This window comes from Ornithorhynchus anatinus, chromosome 21 (genome assembly GCF_004115215.2).
Source record: "Ornithorhynchus anatinus isolate Pmale09 chromosome 21, mOrnAna1.pri.v4, whole genome shotgun sequence".
In the NCBI taxonomy this organism is placed as follows: Eukaryota; Metazoa; Chordata; class Mammalia; order Monotremata; family Ornithorhynchidae; genus Ornithorhynchus; species Ornithorhynchus anatinus.
Genome location: NC_041748.1, coordinates 377522 through 394225, shown reverse-complemented (window position 1 = coordinate 394225; position 16704 = coordinate 377522). Strand labels below are relative to the sequence as shown.

At 67.5% G+C, this 16704-nt stretch overlaps 1 protein-coding gene across 1 annotated transcript; it reads left to right on the top strand.

Annotated features, from left to right (window-relative positions):
• The first annotated feature begins 8467 nt into the window (after positions 1–8467).
• On the top strand, positions 8468–11239 carry GDF5 (growth differentiation factor 5). Its single transcript, XM_029048664.2, has 2 exons — positions 8468–9170; positions 10336–11239. Exons 1-2 carry the CDS (start codon positions 8585–8587, stop codon positions 11208–11210), a joined length of 1461 nt encoding a protein of 486 aa, XP_028904497.1. The 5' UTR covers positions 8468–8584; the 3' UTR covers positions 11211–11239.
• The last annotated feature ends 5465 nt before the right edge of the window (positions 11240–16704 follow it).

Below are 16704 nucleotides of genomic sequence, written 5' to 3'. Positions count from 1 at the left end.
CTCCGGGCCTCGGTGACCTCATCTGTCAAATGGGGATGAAGACTGTGAGGCTCAAGTGGGACGATCTGATTACCCTGTATCTGCCCCAGCGCTTAGAACGGTGCTCTAATAATAATGTTAATAATGTTGGTATTCGTTAAGCGCCTACTATGCGCCGAGCACCGTTCTAAGCGCTGGGGGAGACACAGGGGAATCAGGATGTCCCACGTGGGGCTCACCGTCTTCATCCCCGTTTTACAGATGAGGTCACTGAGGCCCAGAGAAGTGACTGGCCCACAGTCACACAGCTGACAAGTGGCAGAGCTGGGATTCGAACTCATGACCTCTGACTCCAGAGCCCGGGCTCTTGCCACTGAGCCACGCTGCTCCTCCTATGTGCTCTGCACCTAGTAAGCGCTTAACCAATAATAATAATGTTGGTATTTGTTAAGCGCTTACTAGGTGCAGAGCACTGCTCTAAAGCGCTGGGGGAGATACAGGGGAATCAGGTTGTCCCCCCGTGAGGCTCACGGTCTTCATCCCCATTTTACAGATGAGGTCACCGAGGCCCAGAGGAGTGAAGTGACTCGCCCACAGTCACACAGCTGACGAGTGGCAGAGCCGGGGTTCGAACCCATGATCTCCGACTCCACAGCCCGGGCTCTTTCCACTGAGCCGCGCTGCTTCTCATGACGTTACTATTACCAGCTTACCCCACCACCCTCCGACCGTTTTACAGACCCGTTACCTCGTCGTTATCGATCGATCGTTTCTATTTATCGAGTGCCTACTGTGTGCTGAGCACTGTACTAAGCATTTAGGAGAGCACCATGAGTCGGTAGACGTGATCCCTGCCCGCACCAAGCTTCCAGTCTAAGAACTGTGGTTCTCATTAAGCGCTTACTCTGTGCCAAGCACCGTTCTAAGCGTCGGGGTGTTTACAAGTGAATCGGGCTGGTTGCAGTCCCTGTCCCACATGGGGCTCACGGGCTTCATCCCCATTTACAGATGCGGAAATCGAGGCGCAGCGTGTATAGATCGCTACTTCTATTGATTTATACTGATGCCTGTTTGCTTGTTTCGATTTGTATATATCTATAATATATATACAATATATATACAATAGATATAAGATATCTCCTATATCTAGGAGAAGCAGCGTGGCTCAGTGGAAAGAGCACGGGCTTTGGAGTCAGGGCTCATGAGTTCGAATCCCAGATCTGCCACTTGTCGGCTGTGTGACTGTGGGCGAGTCACTTAACTTCTCTGTGCCTCAGTTCCCTCATCTGTAAAATGGGGATTAAGACTGTGAGCCCCACGTGGGACGACCCGATTCCCCTGTGTCTACCCCAGCGCTTAGAACAGTGCTCGGCACATAGTAAGCGCTTAATAAATACCAACATTATTATTATTATTATTATTATTATTATAATTCTACTTATGGATACTGATGCCTGTTTGTTTCGTTGTCTGTCTTCCCCCTTCTAGATTGTAAACCCAGCGTGGGCAGGGATTGTCTCTCTTTAGTGCTGAATTGTACTTTCCCAGCGCTTAGTACAGTGGTCTGCATGTAATAAGCGCTCAAGAAATACGATCGAATGAACGAACGAACCCCCCGCGCTGCCGCACCCGGGCCAGGACGGGCCCCCGGGACCTCGCACGCCCACCCCTCGCCCTCAGCCTTGCATCCGGCCGCCGGCCGTAGCCGCCGAACCGGGCCTCTTGCCCTGTCCTCCGCTTCCATCACAGGTCCGCTCTGGAACGATAACCGTGGTATTTGCTGAGCGCTTAGCGGGGGCCAGGCGCCGTCCTAAGCGCCGGGTGCGAGATCGTGGACGTAATCCCTGTCCCTCTGGGTCGTACGGTCCAAGTAGGACTCCGTGCCTCTCTTGGACCCTCCCCAGCCCTTTGCGCGGGGCTCTGCACGCAGCATGTACCCGATAAGCGCTATTGATTGATTGGCTGAGTGGGCCTTGGCCTGGGGCGGACACCCCCCCCCCCCCACGTAATAATAATAAAAAGTAAAGTCTTTGTGAAGCGCTTACTATGTGGCAAGCACTGTTCTGAGAGCTGGGGTAGATACAGGCTATCGCTAACCCTCTCGCTATTGAGAAGCAGCGTGGCTCAGTGGAAAGAGCCCGGGCTTGGGAGTCAGAGGTCATGGGTTCCAATCCCGGTTCTGCCACTTGTCAGCGGGGTGACTGAGGGCAAGTCACTTCACTTCTCTGGGCCTCGGTGACCTCGTCTGTAAAATGGGGATTAACCGTGAGCCTCGCGTGGGACAACCCGATGACCTTGTATCTCCCCCGGCGCTTAGAACGGTGCCCTGCAATAGTGAGCACCTAACGCATACCAACATTATTATGATGCTGATGCCTCGATTAGCCCGGGCTTGGGAGTCAGGGGTCATGGGTTCGAATCCCGGCTCCGCCACTTGTCAGCTGGGTGACTGTGGGCAAGTCACTTCACTTCTCCGTGTCTCAGTTCCCTCATCTGTAAAATGGGGATTAAGACCGTGAGCCCCAGGTGGGACAACCTGCTGACCCTGTATCTCCCCCAGCGCTTAGAACAGTGCTCGGCACATAGTAAGCGCTTAACAGATGCCAACGTTATTGTTATTATTACGCCTCGATTTCACCTATCGCGCCTCCGACCCCTCACCCGCGTCCCGCCTCTGGCCCGGAACGGCCGCCCTCCTCACGTCGGTCAGACGACGGCCTTCTCCCGCCCCGCTTCAAAGCCTTATCGAAGGCCCGCCTCCTCCGAGAGGCCTTCTCTGACTAAGCCCCGCTTTCCCCTTCTCCCACTCCCCTCTGCGTCCCCCCGACTTGCTCCCTTTGTTCTCCCCCCCCACCCCCCCCCCAGCCCATATCTGTCATTCACTGATTGATATTCACGTCCGTCTCTCCCTCTCTAGACCGTAAGCTCGTCGTGGACAGGGAGCGTGTCTGCTCATGGTCGTATTGGACTCTCCCCATCGCTCTGTCCGGGACTCGGTATCCGCTCAACCAACGCGTGGCAGAAAGTGGGCGAGAGGTCAGGCGGGAGATAGGCGATCAGGTCGGACGCAGTCCCTGTCCCGCACGAGGCTCACCGTCTTAATCCCCGTTTTACAGATGAGGCGACTGAGGCCCGGAGAAGGGAAGCGACGCCGTGCCCAAGCTCACCCAGCAGCCGAGCCCGGGTTAGAACCCACGTCCTCCGACTCCCGGGTCGGGGCTCGGTCGGCCGGGCCGCGATCCCGGGCCCGGGTTCCTGGGCCGAGGGCGGTTTCGCCAAGCTCCCGGTGCGGGGCGAGCTGGCGAGGGGGCGGCCGGGGAGGTGGGGGCTGGGGACCCTACTTCCTGGCCATTAAAGATGTCGACCGTGAGGCACTGCCAGGCGCGGCATCTGGTTGCAATTACCGAAGGGGACAGGAGCAATTAGTCACAGTTTACTGAGGGCTAACGAGTCCCCCGGGTCCCGCCCCCTCCCCGCCCCCCGTGCTGGCCTAGGCCCGGGCCTGGGAACACTTGGCCCCCCGAGAACGCCCACCCCCCCACCCCGAGCCTCGCTCCCCGCCACCACCCCCATCTCGGGGCGCTTGCGCCTGCAGAGACGGGGCCTGTGCAGCCGGGCCCGTCTCCACTGACTGTAAGCTCGCCGTGGGCGGGGAATGTGTCCTATTATCGTTCTATTGTAATGATGATGATGATGATGATGATGATGATATCTGTGAAGCGCTTACTACGTGTGGAGCGCCGTTCTAAACCCTGGGAGAGATGATAATAATAATAGCGTTGGTATCTGTTAAGCGCTTACTATGTGCCGAGCCCTGTTCTAAGGGCTGGGGTGGACACCGGGGATTCGGGTCGTCCCACCTGGGGCTCACGGTCTTCATCCCCATTTTACAGATGAGGGAACCGAGGCACAGAGAAGTGAAGTGACTCGCCCAAAGTCACACAGCTGACGAGTGGCCGAGCCGGGATTCGAGCCCATGACCTCTGACTCCGAAGCCCGTGCTCTTTCCGCTGAGCCGCGCTGCTCCGTTAAGTGCTTACTATGTGGCAAGCACTGTCTCGGTAGCGTGGCCCAGTGGCTAGAGCCCGGGCCCGGAAGCCACAGGGGCATGGGTTCTAATCCCGGCTCCGCCAGTTGTCTGCTGTATAACCTTGGGCAAGTCGCTTGGCTTCCCCAGGCCTCAGTTCCCTCACCTGTAAAATGGGGATTAAGACCGTGAGCCCCGACGTGGGACCACCCGATGACCGTGTACGTACCCCAGTGCTTAGAACGGTGCTTGGCACGTAGCGGCGCTTATTGTCATTACAGGTAATCAGATGGGACACAGTCCCTGTCCCGCGTAGGGCCCACGCTCTTGATCCCCATTTTACAGCTGAGGTAACTGAGACTCAGAGAAGTGAAGTGACACGCAACAGGCAAGTGGCAGAGTCCAGGATTAGAACCCATGACCTGCTGACTCCCAGGCCCAGGCTCTATCCACTTTCGCTGCTTCCCCTTGTACTCTCCCGAGCGCCTGGCACAATGTTCCGCACACAGTAAGGCTGGAAAGGGAGGTGGGAATCAATCGGAGAAAGCCTCCCGGAGGAGGCGGTTTTGTAGACGGCGTTAGAAGGTGAGGGAGGTGGCTTGGCGGGTTCGAGGGGAGAACGGCGTTTTCCAGGCCGGGGGAACGACAAGACCAATCGATCGACCAATCGTATTCATTGAGCGTTTACCGTGTGCGGAGACTGTACTCAGCGCCTGGGGTGGGGGGAGGACACCAGGGTAGTGTAATGGACACATTCCCTGCTCACAGTGGTCTAGAGGGGGAGACAGTCACGAATATAAATAAGTCAATTACGGCTATTTACGGAAGTGTCTGGGGGCAGTCGGGGGGGTGATGAGCGAAGGGAGCAATTCAGAGTGAGAGAGAAGGGGGTGGGAAAAGAGGAAACGAGGCCTCGGTCAGGGAAGACCTCTTGGAGATGAGCCTTCAAAAAGGCTCCGAAGGTGGGGAGTGTAATCGTCGGATCGGAAAGGGGAGGGCCTTCCAGGCCGGAGGCGGGACGTGGGCGGGACGTCGGGCGTGAGACAGAAGAGATCGAAGTACGTCGAGTAAATTGGCGTTAGAGGAGAGCAACGTGAGGGCTGGATTGTAGTAGGAGAGCAGCGAGGCGAGATGGGCCGGAGCAAGGGGATCGAGCGCTGGAAAGCCGACCGGGCGGAGTTTCTGTCTGACGTGGAGGTGGATGGGCAGCCACGGGAGGTTCTTGAGGAGTAGGGAGACGCGGACCCAACGTTCCTGGAGAACGATGATCCAGGCAGGAGAGTGAAGTATGAACTGGAAGTGGGGAGAGACGGGAGGCAGGGAGGTCAGCAACGAGGCGGATTCGGTAATCAAGGCGGGAGAGGACCTTGGATCGGTGTGGCGATAGCTTGGATGGAGAGGAAAGGCGGATTTCAGCCGTGTGGTGAAGGTGTCGGACCAACGGGATTTAGGGATGGGTTGAATATGCGGCTCGGACGAGTGAGATTAGACCGTAAGCCCGTCAAACGGCAGGGACCGTCTCTATCTGTTGCCGACTGGTTCATTCCAAGCGCTTAGTACAGTGCTCTGCACCTAGTAAGCGCTCAATGAATACTACTGAACGAGAGGAGTCAAGGACAACGCCCAGGCTACGGGCCTCGGAGACCGTCTCCAGGGATGGGAAAGTCGCGGGGAGCACAGGGTTTGGGTGGGAAGATGAGGAGTTCTGTTTTGGATCCGTTAAGCTCGAGGTGACGGGAGGACATCCAAGTAGAGGTGTCTTGAAGGCGGGAGGAAACGAGAGGCCGCAGAGAGAGAGAGCGGGGCTGGAGACGTGGACGTGGGTATCGTCCTCATACGGGCGGTAGTCGAAATCTGGGGAGCCCACGAGTTCTCCGAGGGAGCGGCTATAGATGGAGAAGAGAAGGGGACCGGAACTGAACCTAGGGGGTGGGAGGAAGAGGAAGAGCCGGCGAAAGAGACTGAGAATGAGCGGCCGGAGAGAGAGGAGGAGAACCAGGAGGGGACAGCGACGGTGAAGCCGAGGTGGGAGGGCGTCTCCAGGAGAAAGGGGTGGCTGAGAGGCGGAGGAGGATGAGGACGGCGTAGAGGCCGCCGGACCCGGCGAGAAGGAGAGCGTCGGTGACCTCGGGGAGGGCGGTCTCTGTGGGGTAGAGGGGACGGAAACCAGTTTGAGGGGATCGAGGAGGGAACTGGAGGAGGGGGATTTGAGACGGCGGGGGAAGACGACTCGCTCGAGGAGAGGAAGGGTAGGAGGGAGGCGGGGCAATAACTGGAGGGAGCCGTGGGGTCGAGGGGGGTTCCTTTCGGGAAGGGGAGACACGGGCCCGTCGGAAAGAGATGGGAAAGAAGCCACCGCAGAGCGGACAGTTCTCTCGAGGGCAGAGAACGCTAGGAAAGCACGCTGGAGAGTGGTGGGAGAAGGGCGCGGGACAATGAGGAGGGGTCGGCTGGTAGAGGCCTTCCCTGAGCCCTCATCTCCTCTTGTCCCACTCCCTTCCGCCTCACCTCTGACCTTGGATTTGCCCCCTCCATTCACCCCGCCTTCAGCCCCACACCCTTTGCGTACGTATCCGTAATTGATTGTTATTGACGTCCGTCCGGCTGCCGCCTCTGTCCTGGTGTCCTCCCCCAGGCGCCCGGTACGGCGCTCTGCACCGAGTGAGCACCCAGTGAATACCGCCGATCGAGGGGTGGAAAGGCTCGAGGGCGGCGGTCTGGACTTTCCGCCCCGGGCAAGGAGAAGGGGCCCCTCGGAAGTTTCCGAGGAGGCGTCGCCGGTCCGCTCGACGGAGGGGAGGGGCTGGAGACGGGGAGGCCGGAGGGGAGGCTGACGGGGCGCCCGAGATCTCCCCGTCTCTGTGCGCCTCTCTGGGTCTCTGGGTGTCGGTCTCCGGCCCGCCGGGCCGTCCGCGTCCCCGTCGGTCCCCCGGGCCGGCGCGGGCCTCTCCCCCGGGCGGGGCCGGTCCCGGTGCCCGGCCCCGTGCCCCGGCCCCGGGTCGGGCCCGGGCGGCCGGCGGAGCGGCGGCGGTGGCCCGGCACCTCCAGGGGGCGATGCCGCTCCAGGCCCCGGCCCGCCAGGGCCGGGGAGCCCACCGCCCCGCGGGCCGCCGCCCGCCCATCCCCGCGCCTCTGGGGAGGAGCGGGGCCGGACACGGGGACCGCCGGGCCCTGCGCCGCCCACCCTGCCCTAGGCCCTCCCTAGCCCCGTCCGGCCCGGCCCGGCCCGGCTCTGCCCCGTCGGGCCCTCCCCTGTCGGGCCCGGCCCGGCCCGGCCCTGCCCTCCCTGGGTTTGCCTCGTCCAGCCCGGCCCTGGGTGGTCGGCCCGGCCCGGTCCCGCTCCGCCCGACCCTCCCGTGTCCGGCCCCGTTCTACCCGGCTCTGCCCGTCCGGCCTCGCTCTCGCCAGTCCGGTCCCGGTCTACCCGGCTTCGCCCCGCGCGGCCGGCCCCGGCCCCGTCCAACCCTGCTCCGCCCGGCTCCGCCCTCCCGGGTTCTGCCCCGTCCGTCCTGTCCCGGCCCCGCCCGGCCCGGCTCCACCTGGCTCGGCTCTGCCCGTTCCCGTCGGGTCCGGTCCTGGGCTTACGGAGCCGGACGCTCTCTCGGGTTCTTCCGGCGCCGGCACGGGCGGCCTTATTTGGGGTAACGTTCCCGTCCCTCGCGTACCCCCCGGACTCCGTCCCCAGCCCCGTCCCCCCGACAGCCCCCCACGCCCGTCCCCGTCGGCCCTCTCTCCGCCCCCTCTGAGGGTCCGGCCCGGACCACCGAGGCCTCCCCTCCGGCTCCCGGCCGGGAGGACCGGACTCCCGGCCGCAGGTCAGCGTCCCGACCCCTCGCCCCGAGGGGGCGGCCCGGGGTCCCTCCGGGGAGCGCGAGGGGGCCCGCGAGGCGGGCAGGGGAAAGGGCGGGCACGAGGTTTTTTTTTCCCCCCATAAATATAGCGCACTTAAATGAGTTTAGACAGCATGACATCAGAGAGTAATTAACTGGGTTTTTTTGGAATTCCCTTTGCAGTTCCTGCGTTTGGGTTTGCGAGGGGGTTTCTGAGCACCTGCAGGTCTGTGTGTGTGTGTGTGTGTGTGTGCGTGCGTGCGTGTGAGTGTGTGAGTGGGGGGGGTGTGTGTGTGTGTGTGTGTGTGAAATATTTTCCCTGGAAAGGGTTCAAAACTTTAAACAAACTGGAGCACAGGGGCAACATTACACCATCGCTTCCCTCTTGGAAGGAACCGTGAGCTTTAAAGAAGCCTCCTTCAGACGGCCGGTCAGTCGTGCGGGAGGAGAGGGGGCGGCGGGGCCGGCTCGCCCTTCTCCGGGACGCTCCGCTTCGGACGGCGGCCGAGGGGGGACCGGGGCGCCCCGGGCCCGCGGGCATCGCCGCGATGGGGCCGGACGGGCGCACGGCCCCGGCGGGAGCCCAGAGCTCGGCCCCGCGGGCGCGGTCCCCGCTCCCGCCGCCCGTCCCGCGATCCCCGCTGTCGCCGCCTCCGAGGAGCCCCTCGCCCCAGGGTCGCTGCCGCCGGGCCAGAGGCGCCGTCCCCGCCGCCGTTTCCCGTGGGCCCCCGCAGCCGCCCGCCAGAGGATGAGACCTCCACGCCTCCTCACCGTCCTGCTGTGGCACCTGACCTGGCTGGACGCCCACCTCCTGTCCGGCGGCCTGAGCGCCCCCAAGCCGGGACCCGGGCCCCCGGGCCCCAGGCCGGGCCCGGCCAGAGCGGACGCCGAGGAGAGGGGCCCGCCGGCCGGGGCCGGCTTCAGGCCCGGAGGCCACGGGCCGGGCGGCGGAGGGGCGGCCGGCGCCAGGGCCCAGGCCGGGGCCGCCCGGCTGCCCAAGAAGGCGCCCCCCAGGCCGGGAGGCGCGGATCCCAAGCCGGGGCCCGCCCCGGCCGGCGGGCAGGCGGGGGCCCCCGGGCCCCCGGCCCGGGGCGGAAAGGCGCCCCCCAAGGGGGCCTCCTCGCCCGGCCCCTTCCCGCCGAAGGCGGCCGAGGGGCCCGGGACCCCGAGGGAGCCCAGGGAGCCCTTCCGCCCTCCCCCCGTGACCCCCCACGAGTACATGCTGTCCCTCTACCGGACGCTGTCCGACGCCGGACGCAAGGGGGTCAACGGCAGCGTGAAACTGGAGGCCGGGCTGGCCAACACCATCACCAGCTTCATAGACAAAGGGCAAGGTGAGCCGGGGGGCCCGGGGCCGGCGGGGAGCTCGGGGGGGCGGGGGGGAGGGGCCGCGGGCACCCCCTCCCGTCCGCCCCGCCCGGCCCCCGGCTGCCGTCGACCCCTCCGCGGGGGAGCCGCTCCCGCTCCTTCCCCACCGGAGCGCGCTGGGGCGGGCCGGGGCCGGGGGTTAGGATCGCCCGGGACCCCCCGCCCCAGGAAGGCGGCGGGCCGGAGGCCGCGGCGGCGAGCCCTCCGCCCCCCCCGGTTCCCGCCCGCACACCCCCCTCCACCCCTCGGGGCTCCCCAGCACGGCCCCCCCTCGGCAGCACCGCCCCCCGGGAGGGGGCGGTTTCTCCGGCCCTCGGGGGGGGGTCTCCGCGGGGCCGGGGGGAACCGCCGAAAGCGGAGAGGCCCGGCCCCGCTGGCGGGGCGGGGGGTGGGTCGAGGGGCCGGGGGCCGCCGGGGAATCCGTGACTCTTTGCAGACTCATAAAACGGGGCCCGGGGCCCGGGGCGCTGGGGAGGGGGCCGGAGGGAGGGAGAAGAGGGCCGGTTTAAAGGCCAATCGGTCGCCTCTGGGAGCGACAAATGAATGTTTCTCTAACCGCAGAGGAGGGTTAGGGGTAAAGGACCCACTGGATCTCTCTCTCACACACACAGAACCTCTCACGCGGATCTCCTTCCACGCTCACGTGCCGTCCCTCTCCGACTCAGGCGCACACATCATCTCCCCCACACCGGTTCTCCCGAGCACCCGCGGCCCCTCTCTGGCCTTCGTCTCTCACACTCACCCGCCCCGTCTCTCCCCGTGCGGCGCGGTTTCACTCACGGTCGCCTACGGCCTCCCTCCTCCGCACGCGCGCGCACCCGCGCCCGCTCTCCGGGTCTCTCCCGGCCCCCGGCACGCCGTCTCTCGCCGTCCCGGGGTCTCCCAAACGCGCCCGCGGGAGGTCTCTGGCGCTCGCACAGGGTCTTGCGCCGTCGGCGGATCGTCCCCCCGCCCCCGACACACGCGCCGCCCCAGCGGGGTGCAGCCCTCGTCCCGGGGCACCCGGCCTCCCGCCACCTCGCCCGCGGTCCCGCCCGCGCGCGGCGACCCCAGACGGGGCGGGGGGGCCGGCGTCCGTCCCTGACGGGCCCGCGTGGTCTCTCTCCCTCCGCCCCCCTCCTCCCCCGACAGATGACCGGACGGCGTCGGCGGTGCGGAAGCAGCGGTACGTGTTCGACCTCGGCGCCCTGGAGAGGGACGGGCTGCTGGGCGCGGAGCTGCGCGTCCTGCGGCGGAGGCCGCCGGGCCCCCGCAAGCCCGCGGCGGGCGGGAGGGCGGCCCAGCTGAGGCTGTCCGGCTGCCCCGGCGGCCGGCAGGCGGGTCCCGTCCTGCTGGACAGCCGGGCGGCGGGGCCGGCGGAGGGCCCCCGCTGGGAGGTGTTCGACGTCCGGAAGCTGGCCCGCAGCTTCAAGACCGCGACCCAGCTGTGCCTGGAGCTGGAGGCGGTGGAGCGGGGCCGGCCGCTGGACCTCCGGGCCCTGGGCTTCGGCCGCGCCGGCCGGCCCGTGCACGAGCGGGCCCTCTTCCTGGTGTTCGGCCGCACGGAGCGGCGGGACCTGTTCTTCGACGAGATCAAGGCGCGGTCCGGCCAGGACGACCAGACCGTCTACGAGTACCTGTTCAGCCAGCGGCGGAAGCGCCGGGCCCCGCTGGCCGCCCGCCAGGGCAAGCGGCCCGGCAAGAGCGCCAAGGCCCGCTGCGCCCGCAAGGCCCTGCACGTCAACTTCAAGGACATGGGCTGGGACGACTGGATCATCGCCCCGCTGGAGTACGAGGCCCACCACTGCGACGGGCTCTGCGAGTTCCCCCTGCGCTCCCACCTGGAGCCCACCAACCACGCCGTCATCCAGACGCTCATGAACTCCATGGACCCCGACGCCACGCCGCCCACCTGCTGCGTGCCCACCCGCCTCAGCCCCATCAGCATCCTCTTCATCGACTCGGCCAACAACGTGGTCTACAAGCAGTACGAGGACATGGTCGTGGAGGCCTGCGGCTGCAGGTAGGAGCCGGGCCCGCCCCCGCCGGACCACCTCCCGCCCGCCCCCGCCCCCCCTCCCCTCCGGGGGCCGGAGGGCCCGGCCGAGCCGCCCGCCCGGCGGGGGCTCCCGCGGGCCCGGCTCCCGGCGGGGGCCCCGGCGCCGCCCGGGCACCGCGCGGGGCGGACGTCGGCCGCCCGCCCCCCCCCCCCCCGCCGCCTCGGCCTCGGGGAACTCCGGGGGGCTTCCGGCTTCCGCCCGCGGCAGAAGAGTCCCCCCTCCCCGCGACCGCCCCTCCTCCCCATAATTAGGCCGCAGGGGCGCGGGGCGGGAGGGACGCCCCCCCCCCCCCCCCCCCCCCCCGGCCCCCGTCTCACTCTCCGACTCCGGTCCCGAAGAGGGTCCGGGCCCCGGGCTGCGGTCTCGGCGCTCGGGTCGACGGTCGGGGGGCGGCAGGGCGGGCGGGGGTACCGCCGGCTCCTTCCGGCCCCGTCGCGGTCCCCGGTGGGGAGCGGGCCGAGCCGGCCGTCTCCCCGCCCCCCCCGACGCCGCTCCCGCGGGCTCCCCCCACCCCCCCGGTCGCCCGAGCCCGGCCCCTGGACCTCCCCGCCGGCGAGAGGCGGCCCCCGCCCCCCGCGGAAACACACGCGGGCTCCGAAGCGGCCTCGGCCGAGCCGCGATGTGCAGCTGAGAGTCCTTTCTCCCTACCCCGGGGAGCGCGGGAAGACGGAAGGTCCCCTCGGCAAGCCCTCCCCGGGAAGGGAGTTGTCCCTCGGAGCTGGCCCGCCTCCCCCTCGCTGCGGCGGGGGCCTCTGTCCTCTAGGGCTGAGGTCCGAGAAGACGGACAAGCTGGCTCTCCTCCATCCCGGACCGGGACGGAGCCGCCCGGGGGCTCGGGGGACTTCGGCGGACAGGGCGCTGCATCCGGCGGGCACTCAATAAATACTACCAGTAACGTCGTCTTCGCCGCTGCTCCGGGCACACTGGGGAGGGGGCTCGTCCGGGGGCCGGGACGCGAATGGGGCCTCCTCTCGGGGGCGGCGGGGGGGGAGGGTCTCCGGCCCAGTGAGGGGATGCGACCCCCGAGTCGAAAGGTTAAGTCGGGCTGGCCTCTGACGGGGGCTCGGGATGTGTCACGGCGACGCGAACTGGTGTGAGCTGGTGTGAACGGCAGGGAGCGGGGGGGCGGGGGGCCTTCCAATTCAGCGGTCTCTCCTGGGGTCGGCGGAACTGGGACCGGAGGGACCGCCCCCCGCGCCTTCTGTCCCGAGGGGCTCGTCTTCTCCGCCCCTCGCCTTTGCCACCACGCCTCCGCCCTTCCTCCTCCTCCCTCACCCCCTGCCGCTCTCGACCGCCCCTCTTCCCCTCTCTCCCCCCCGTCCGTCCCGCCGTCCCTCTGTCCACGGCGCCCCTCCGGCATCTTCTCCCTTCACGCCGGAGCCGTCCTTGCCCCTCGCCCTCAACCGGTCCGGTTCCTCCACGTGGATCCCCCCCGCACGCCGACCCCTCCATTCCCCGCGTCCGGCCGATCTCCCCTCCGTCCCGCCCCCGCTGCTCTCCTCGTTTCCCTCCCCGCCGACCTTAGTCAACGGGTCCCGGGGCCGGCCGCCCTCCGTGGGTCCCCCGGGCGTTCGGAGGTGGCGGACCGTGGATCCGGGCTCGGGGTGGGGGTTTTGGGGCCGAGCACGGAGCCGGGCGTGGAGGGCATCCCGCGGCGGGACCCGGAGCCCGGAAGCGGGCGGAGAGCGTATCCCGGAGCTGGGCCCGGAGCCGCCGGGGCCGTGGGGCTGTGTCCCGGTCCGGGCTCCGCCCGTGGCGGGGCGTCAGGACGGCAGGTTTCGGACGGCGCGTGTGGGCCCGGGGGTCCCTTCAGCCCGTAGCCGCGGGGGCCTCCGGCTCCGGGGCCGCCTCAGCCGCGCCGCTCGGACGCCGGGCAGCGGAGCCCCGTTTCCCCAGGCGGCCCGGCCCGGAGAGGGGCACCCACCGGATGCCGCCGAGATGCTGGCAGCGGACCCGCGCCTACCGCCCGTCGCCGAACGCCGTGCGCGGCCCCGGTTGGACGCGTCAGACGTCCCCGGCGGAAGACCCGGAGGCTCCGGGCCGTGACGGAGAGGCGGGGAGGGGTCGGCTCCGCCTCCGGCCGAGGGACCGACCGGGGAGGGGGCCGAGGCCGACGGAGCCTCCCCGCGCACGCCGGCCGCGGCTGCCCTCTTCCCGGTCCCCACGGCCTACCGGAGCGAGCCGGGCCTCTGAGGCGGAACCGCGGCCCCGGCACCCACCTGGACTGCCGGGCCCCGGCCCCGCCCGGCCACCCCGGGGTGGGGAGTCCCGACCTCGCAGAGAGGGTTTCGGGGGTCCTCGGCTCCCGTGGGCGACCCGGGGCCGGGTCGCCGACGGGAAGCCGACGCACGAGCCGGGTTCGCCCTCCGGCCCCACCCCAACGCGCCGCCCCCGGCTGGGAGAGCTGAGCGTCTCCCGGCTCTCCTGCTCCCTCGGGCCCTCCTCCCCCTCCTGCTCCGCCCCCGACGCTCCGGCCTCAGCCCACGCCCCCACCGGCCCCTCAGCTCTGCCCCGTCCGCCCTCCGCAAGCTCCCCGACCGGGGCGGCGGTGCCGGGGGTCTGCCCCCCCTCCCTTTCCCTCGGGGCCCGCCAGGAAGACGGGGCCCGGGGTCCTGACGGAAGGGGGGGACAGGGCAGCGCGCTCCCTCGGCCACTCTCCCTCCTCTGAGAAGATCGGGGGCGTCGGGGAGAGGACGCCCCACCTCCGTAGCCAGCACCCCCTCCCCTGCAACGTCCCCCCCGCCCGCCCGGCGGTGACGGCCCCCTCTCCCGGCACCGCAGGACCCCCTCAGTGCCCGGTGACTGAGATGTAGCCGGCGGAGAACCGTGGCAGGTGGGTTTTTTGTTTTCCCTTTCAGCGGTATTTATTACGCACTTGAGCGGTGCCGGGCGCTACAGCGAGCCCTGGGGTAGACACGGGTTGATCAGGTCCCCGTCCCGGTTTAAATCCTCATTTGGTGGATGAGGGAACTGAGGGGCACCGAGAAGTAAAGTGACTTGCACCGGGTCACGCAGCAGGCAGGCGGCAGGGCTGAGATTAGAACCCGGGTCTTCCTCTAGCCTGTAAGATGGTTATGGGCGGGGACCGTGCCCGCTAATTTTCTCGTGTTTACACTCTCCCGAGCGCTTAGAACGGTGCTCTGCATCCAGGAAGCGCTCAGTAGATACGACCGATTCCGATTTCCAAGCCTGGGCTCTATCTGCTAGGCCACGCCGCTTCTCCGTGGGGGAGGGGCTTTGCCCCGCTGGTGCTGAATGTTAATAATCCTAATAATATTTGTTAAGCGCTTACCGTGTGCCGGGCACCGTGCCGTGTGCCTCCCAAGAGGGTCTGACCGCCCAACTTCGAGGCCCACTGTGGCCAGTTCCCTCCGGGTCTCTGAGCTGGAGAGACAGAGACAGAGAGACAGAGAGAGAGATCATCACGGTCTCAGGGCGAGGACCTGTTGTGTTTGGCCACCGTCAGCTGCGAGCGAGCCAGGCCAAAGCGAGGTGGGCCCCTCGGCCCGGTCCAGGCCCGCTGCCCGGAGATCCCCGCCCTCCCCCCCCCCCCCCCCCCCGCCCCCCGGGCCGCCGCTTCCCGGGATCGGGAGTTCTCCCTGGCAGAACCAGGCCCGGAAAGGCCGGGACGCCGGACCCCCGAGATCGGGGCGCGGGCCGACGTCCGTCCGATGCCTTCACGCGGCGCTACGTGCCCTGCGTCAGGCCCGCGGCCGAGACCGATTATAATACCAATGGCGTCGGTATCGGTTGAGCGCTTACTGTGGGCCGAGCACTGTTCTAAGCGCTGGGGGAGATAGAAGGTCATCAGGTTGTCCCACGTGGGGCTCTCAGCGTGGCCGAGTGGATAGAGTCCGCGGCTGGGAGTCCGAAGGAGACCTGGCTCCTCGTCCCGGCTCCGCCGCTTGTCCGCCGTGCGACCTCGAGCCAGCCACTTGGCTCCTCTGTGCCTCAGTTCCCTCATCTTCGAAATGGGGATTGAACCGCCAGCCCCGCGTGGGACCTGGACTGTGTCCCGCTTGATAAGCTTGTAACTACGTGGTCATGGGTTGGAATCCCCACTCTGCCACTGGTCAGCTGTGTGACTGTGGGCAAGTCGCTTCACTTCTCTGCGCCTCGGTGACCTCATCCGGAAAATGGGGATTAAGAGACGGCGAGCCTCACGTGGGACGACCCGATGGCCCTGTGTCTCCCCCAGCGCTGAGAACAGCGCTCTGCACGGGGTAAGCGCTTAACAAATACCGACGTTATTAGTAACTACGCCAGGGCTTAGTTCAGCGCCCGGTGCGTAGAAAGCGCTCAGCAAGTACCACACGGACATCCAAAACGGGAGCGCCCCGGATCCCGCCCCTGCCTCCCGTCAGGCCCGGTCCGAGCCCCCGGAGCCGGCGAGGCCCCGGGCCCCCAGCGGAGGGTCCGGAGCCGCGCGTTGGCTCGTGGGGTGTCGGGGGTCGGGGGGACGGAGGGGAGAGGTCGACCGCGGTCGACTCCTCCGGTTGCGACCGAAGCCGCCGTCCGCCCCTCCCCCCTCCCGCCCCGAACAGTTCCAGACGCTCCGGACGGGGCCGCGAATTCCCCCGCGATCGGTGGCGTGGGCCGGGAGGAGGGGGGCCGCCGGAAGGGACCCCGGCCCGGCCGAGGGCCACCTCCTCCGGGACCCCCGGGACCCTGGCCGCTCGGAGGCTCCGTGGACGGCGGCTGCCCGCACGGGGGGGAAGGGGCTTGGCGACGCCCCGTCCCTCCCTGCCCCGGCCCCCGGCAGACCGGCCAAGTCTCCCGGTCCGGGGAGGCAGAGGACCCGAGAGGCGGACACACGGGATCCGGGCGGAGTCGGCCGGAGCCGGTTCCTTGCCAGACGCCTGGCCCGGCGGCCGGAATCAGAGGGAGAAGTTTTATTAGTCGAGCCGTACGAGCCAGGGACGCCGTGGACCCCGGGGGCTTATGAAGGCGGCCGGGCCGGCCCCCGGGCTCCGAATAAAAACGCTCCTACCGGGAGAGAGCCGCGGAGGGCCGGTCGTGAGAGCCGGCGACCTCTCTTCTTCCGTATCGGGTTGCAAAATCCTCCCTCGTGGCCTTTCACCGCTTCCCTGCCTCCGGCCCCGGGCCCCCGGCCCTGCCTTCCCCGGCCCCTCCGACTCCTTATTCCCGGTCCTCGTCATCTCTCCCTCTGGCGAGCCGGGTCCCCGGATGGGCTGCTCAGTCGACCGGTGGTATTTATCGAGCGCCTACTGCGCGCCGAACACCGGACCTCGCCCTTTCATCTGATCGATTGTGTTTATCGAGTGCCCGCTGAGCGCGGAGCACTCAGCGAGCGCTCGGGCCGCCCCGATGCGACGATATGACGGGCGCCATCCCCGGCCCACGAGGGGGACGTAGACGTGACTAGAAATAAATGATATTACAGATCTATACCAAGGTGCCGCGGGGCTGGGGCAGGGGGTGAATAAGAGGGGCGGATCGG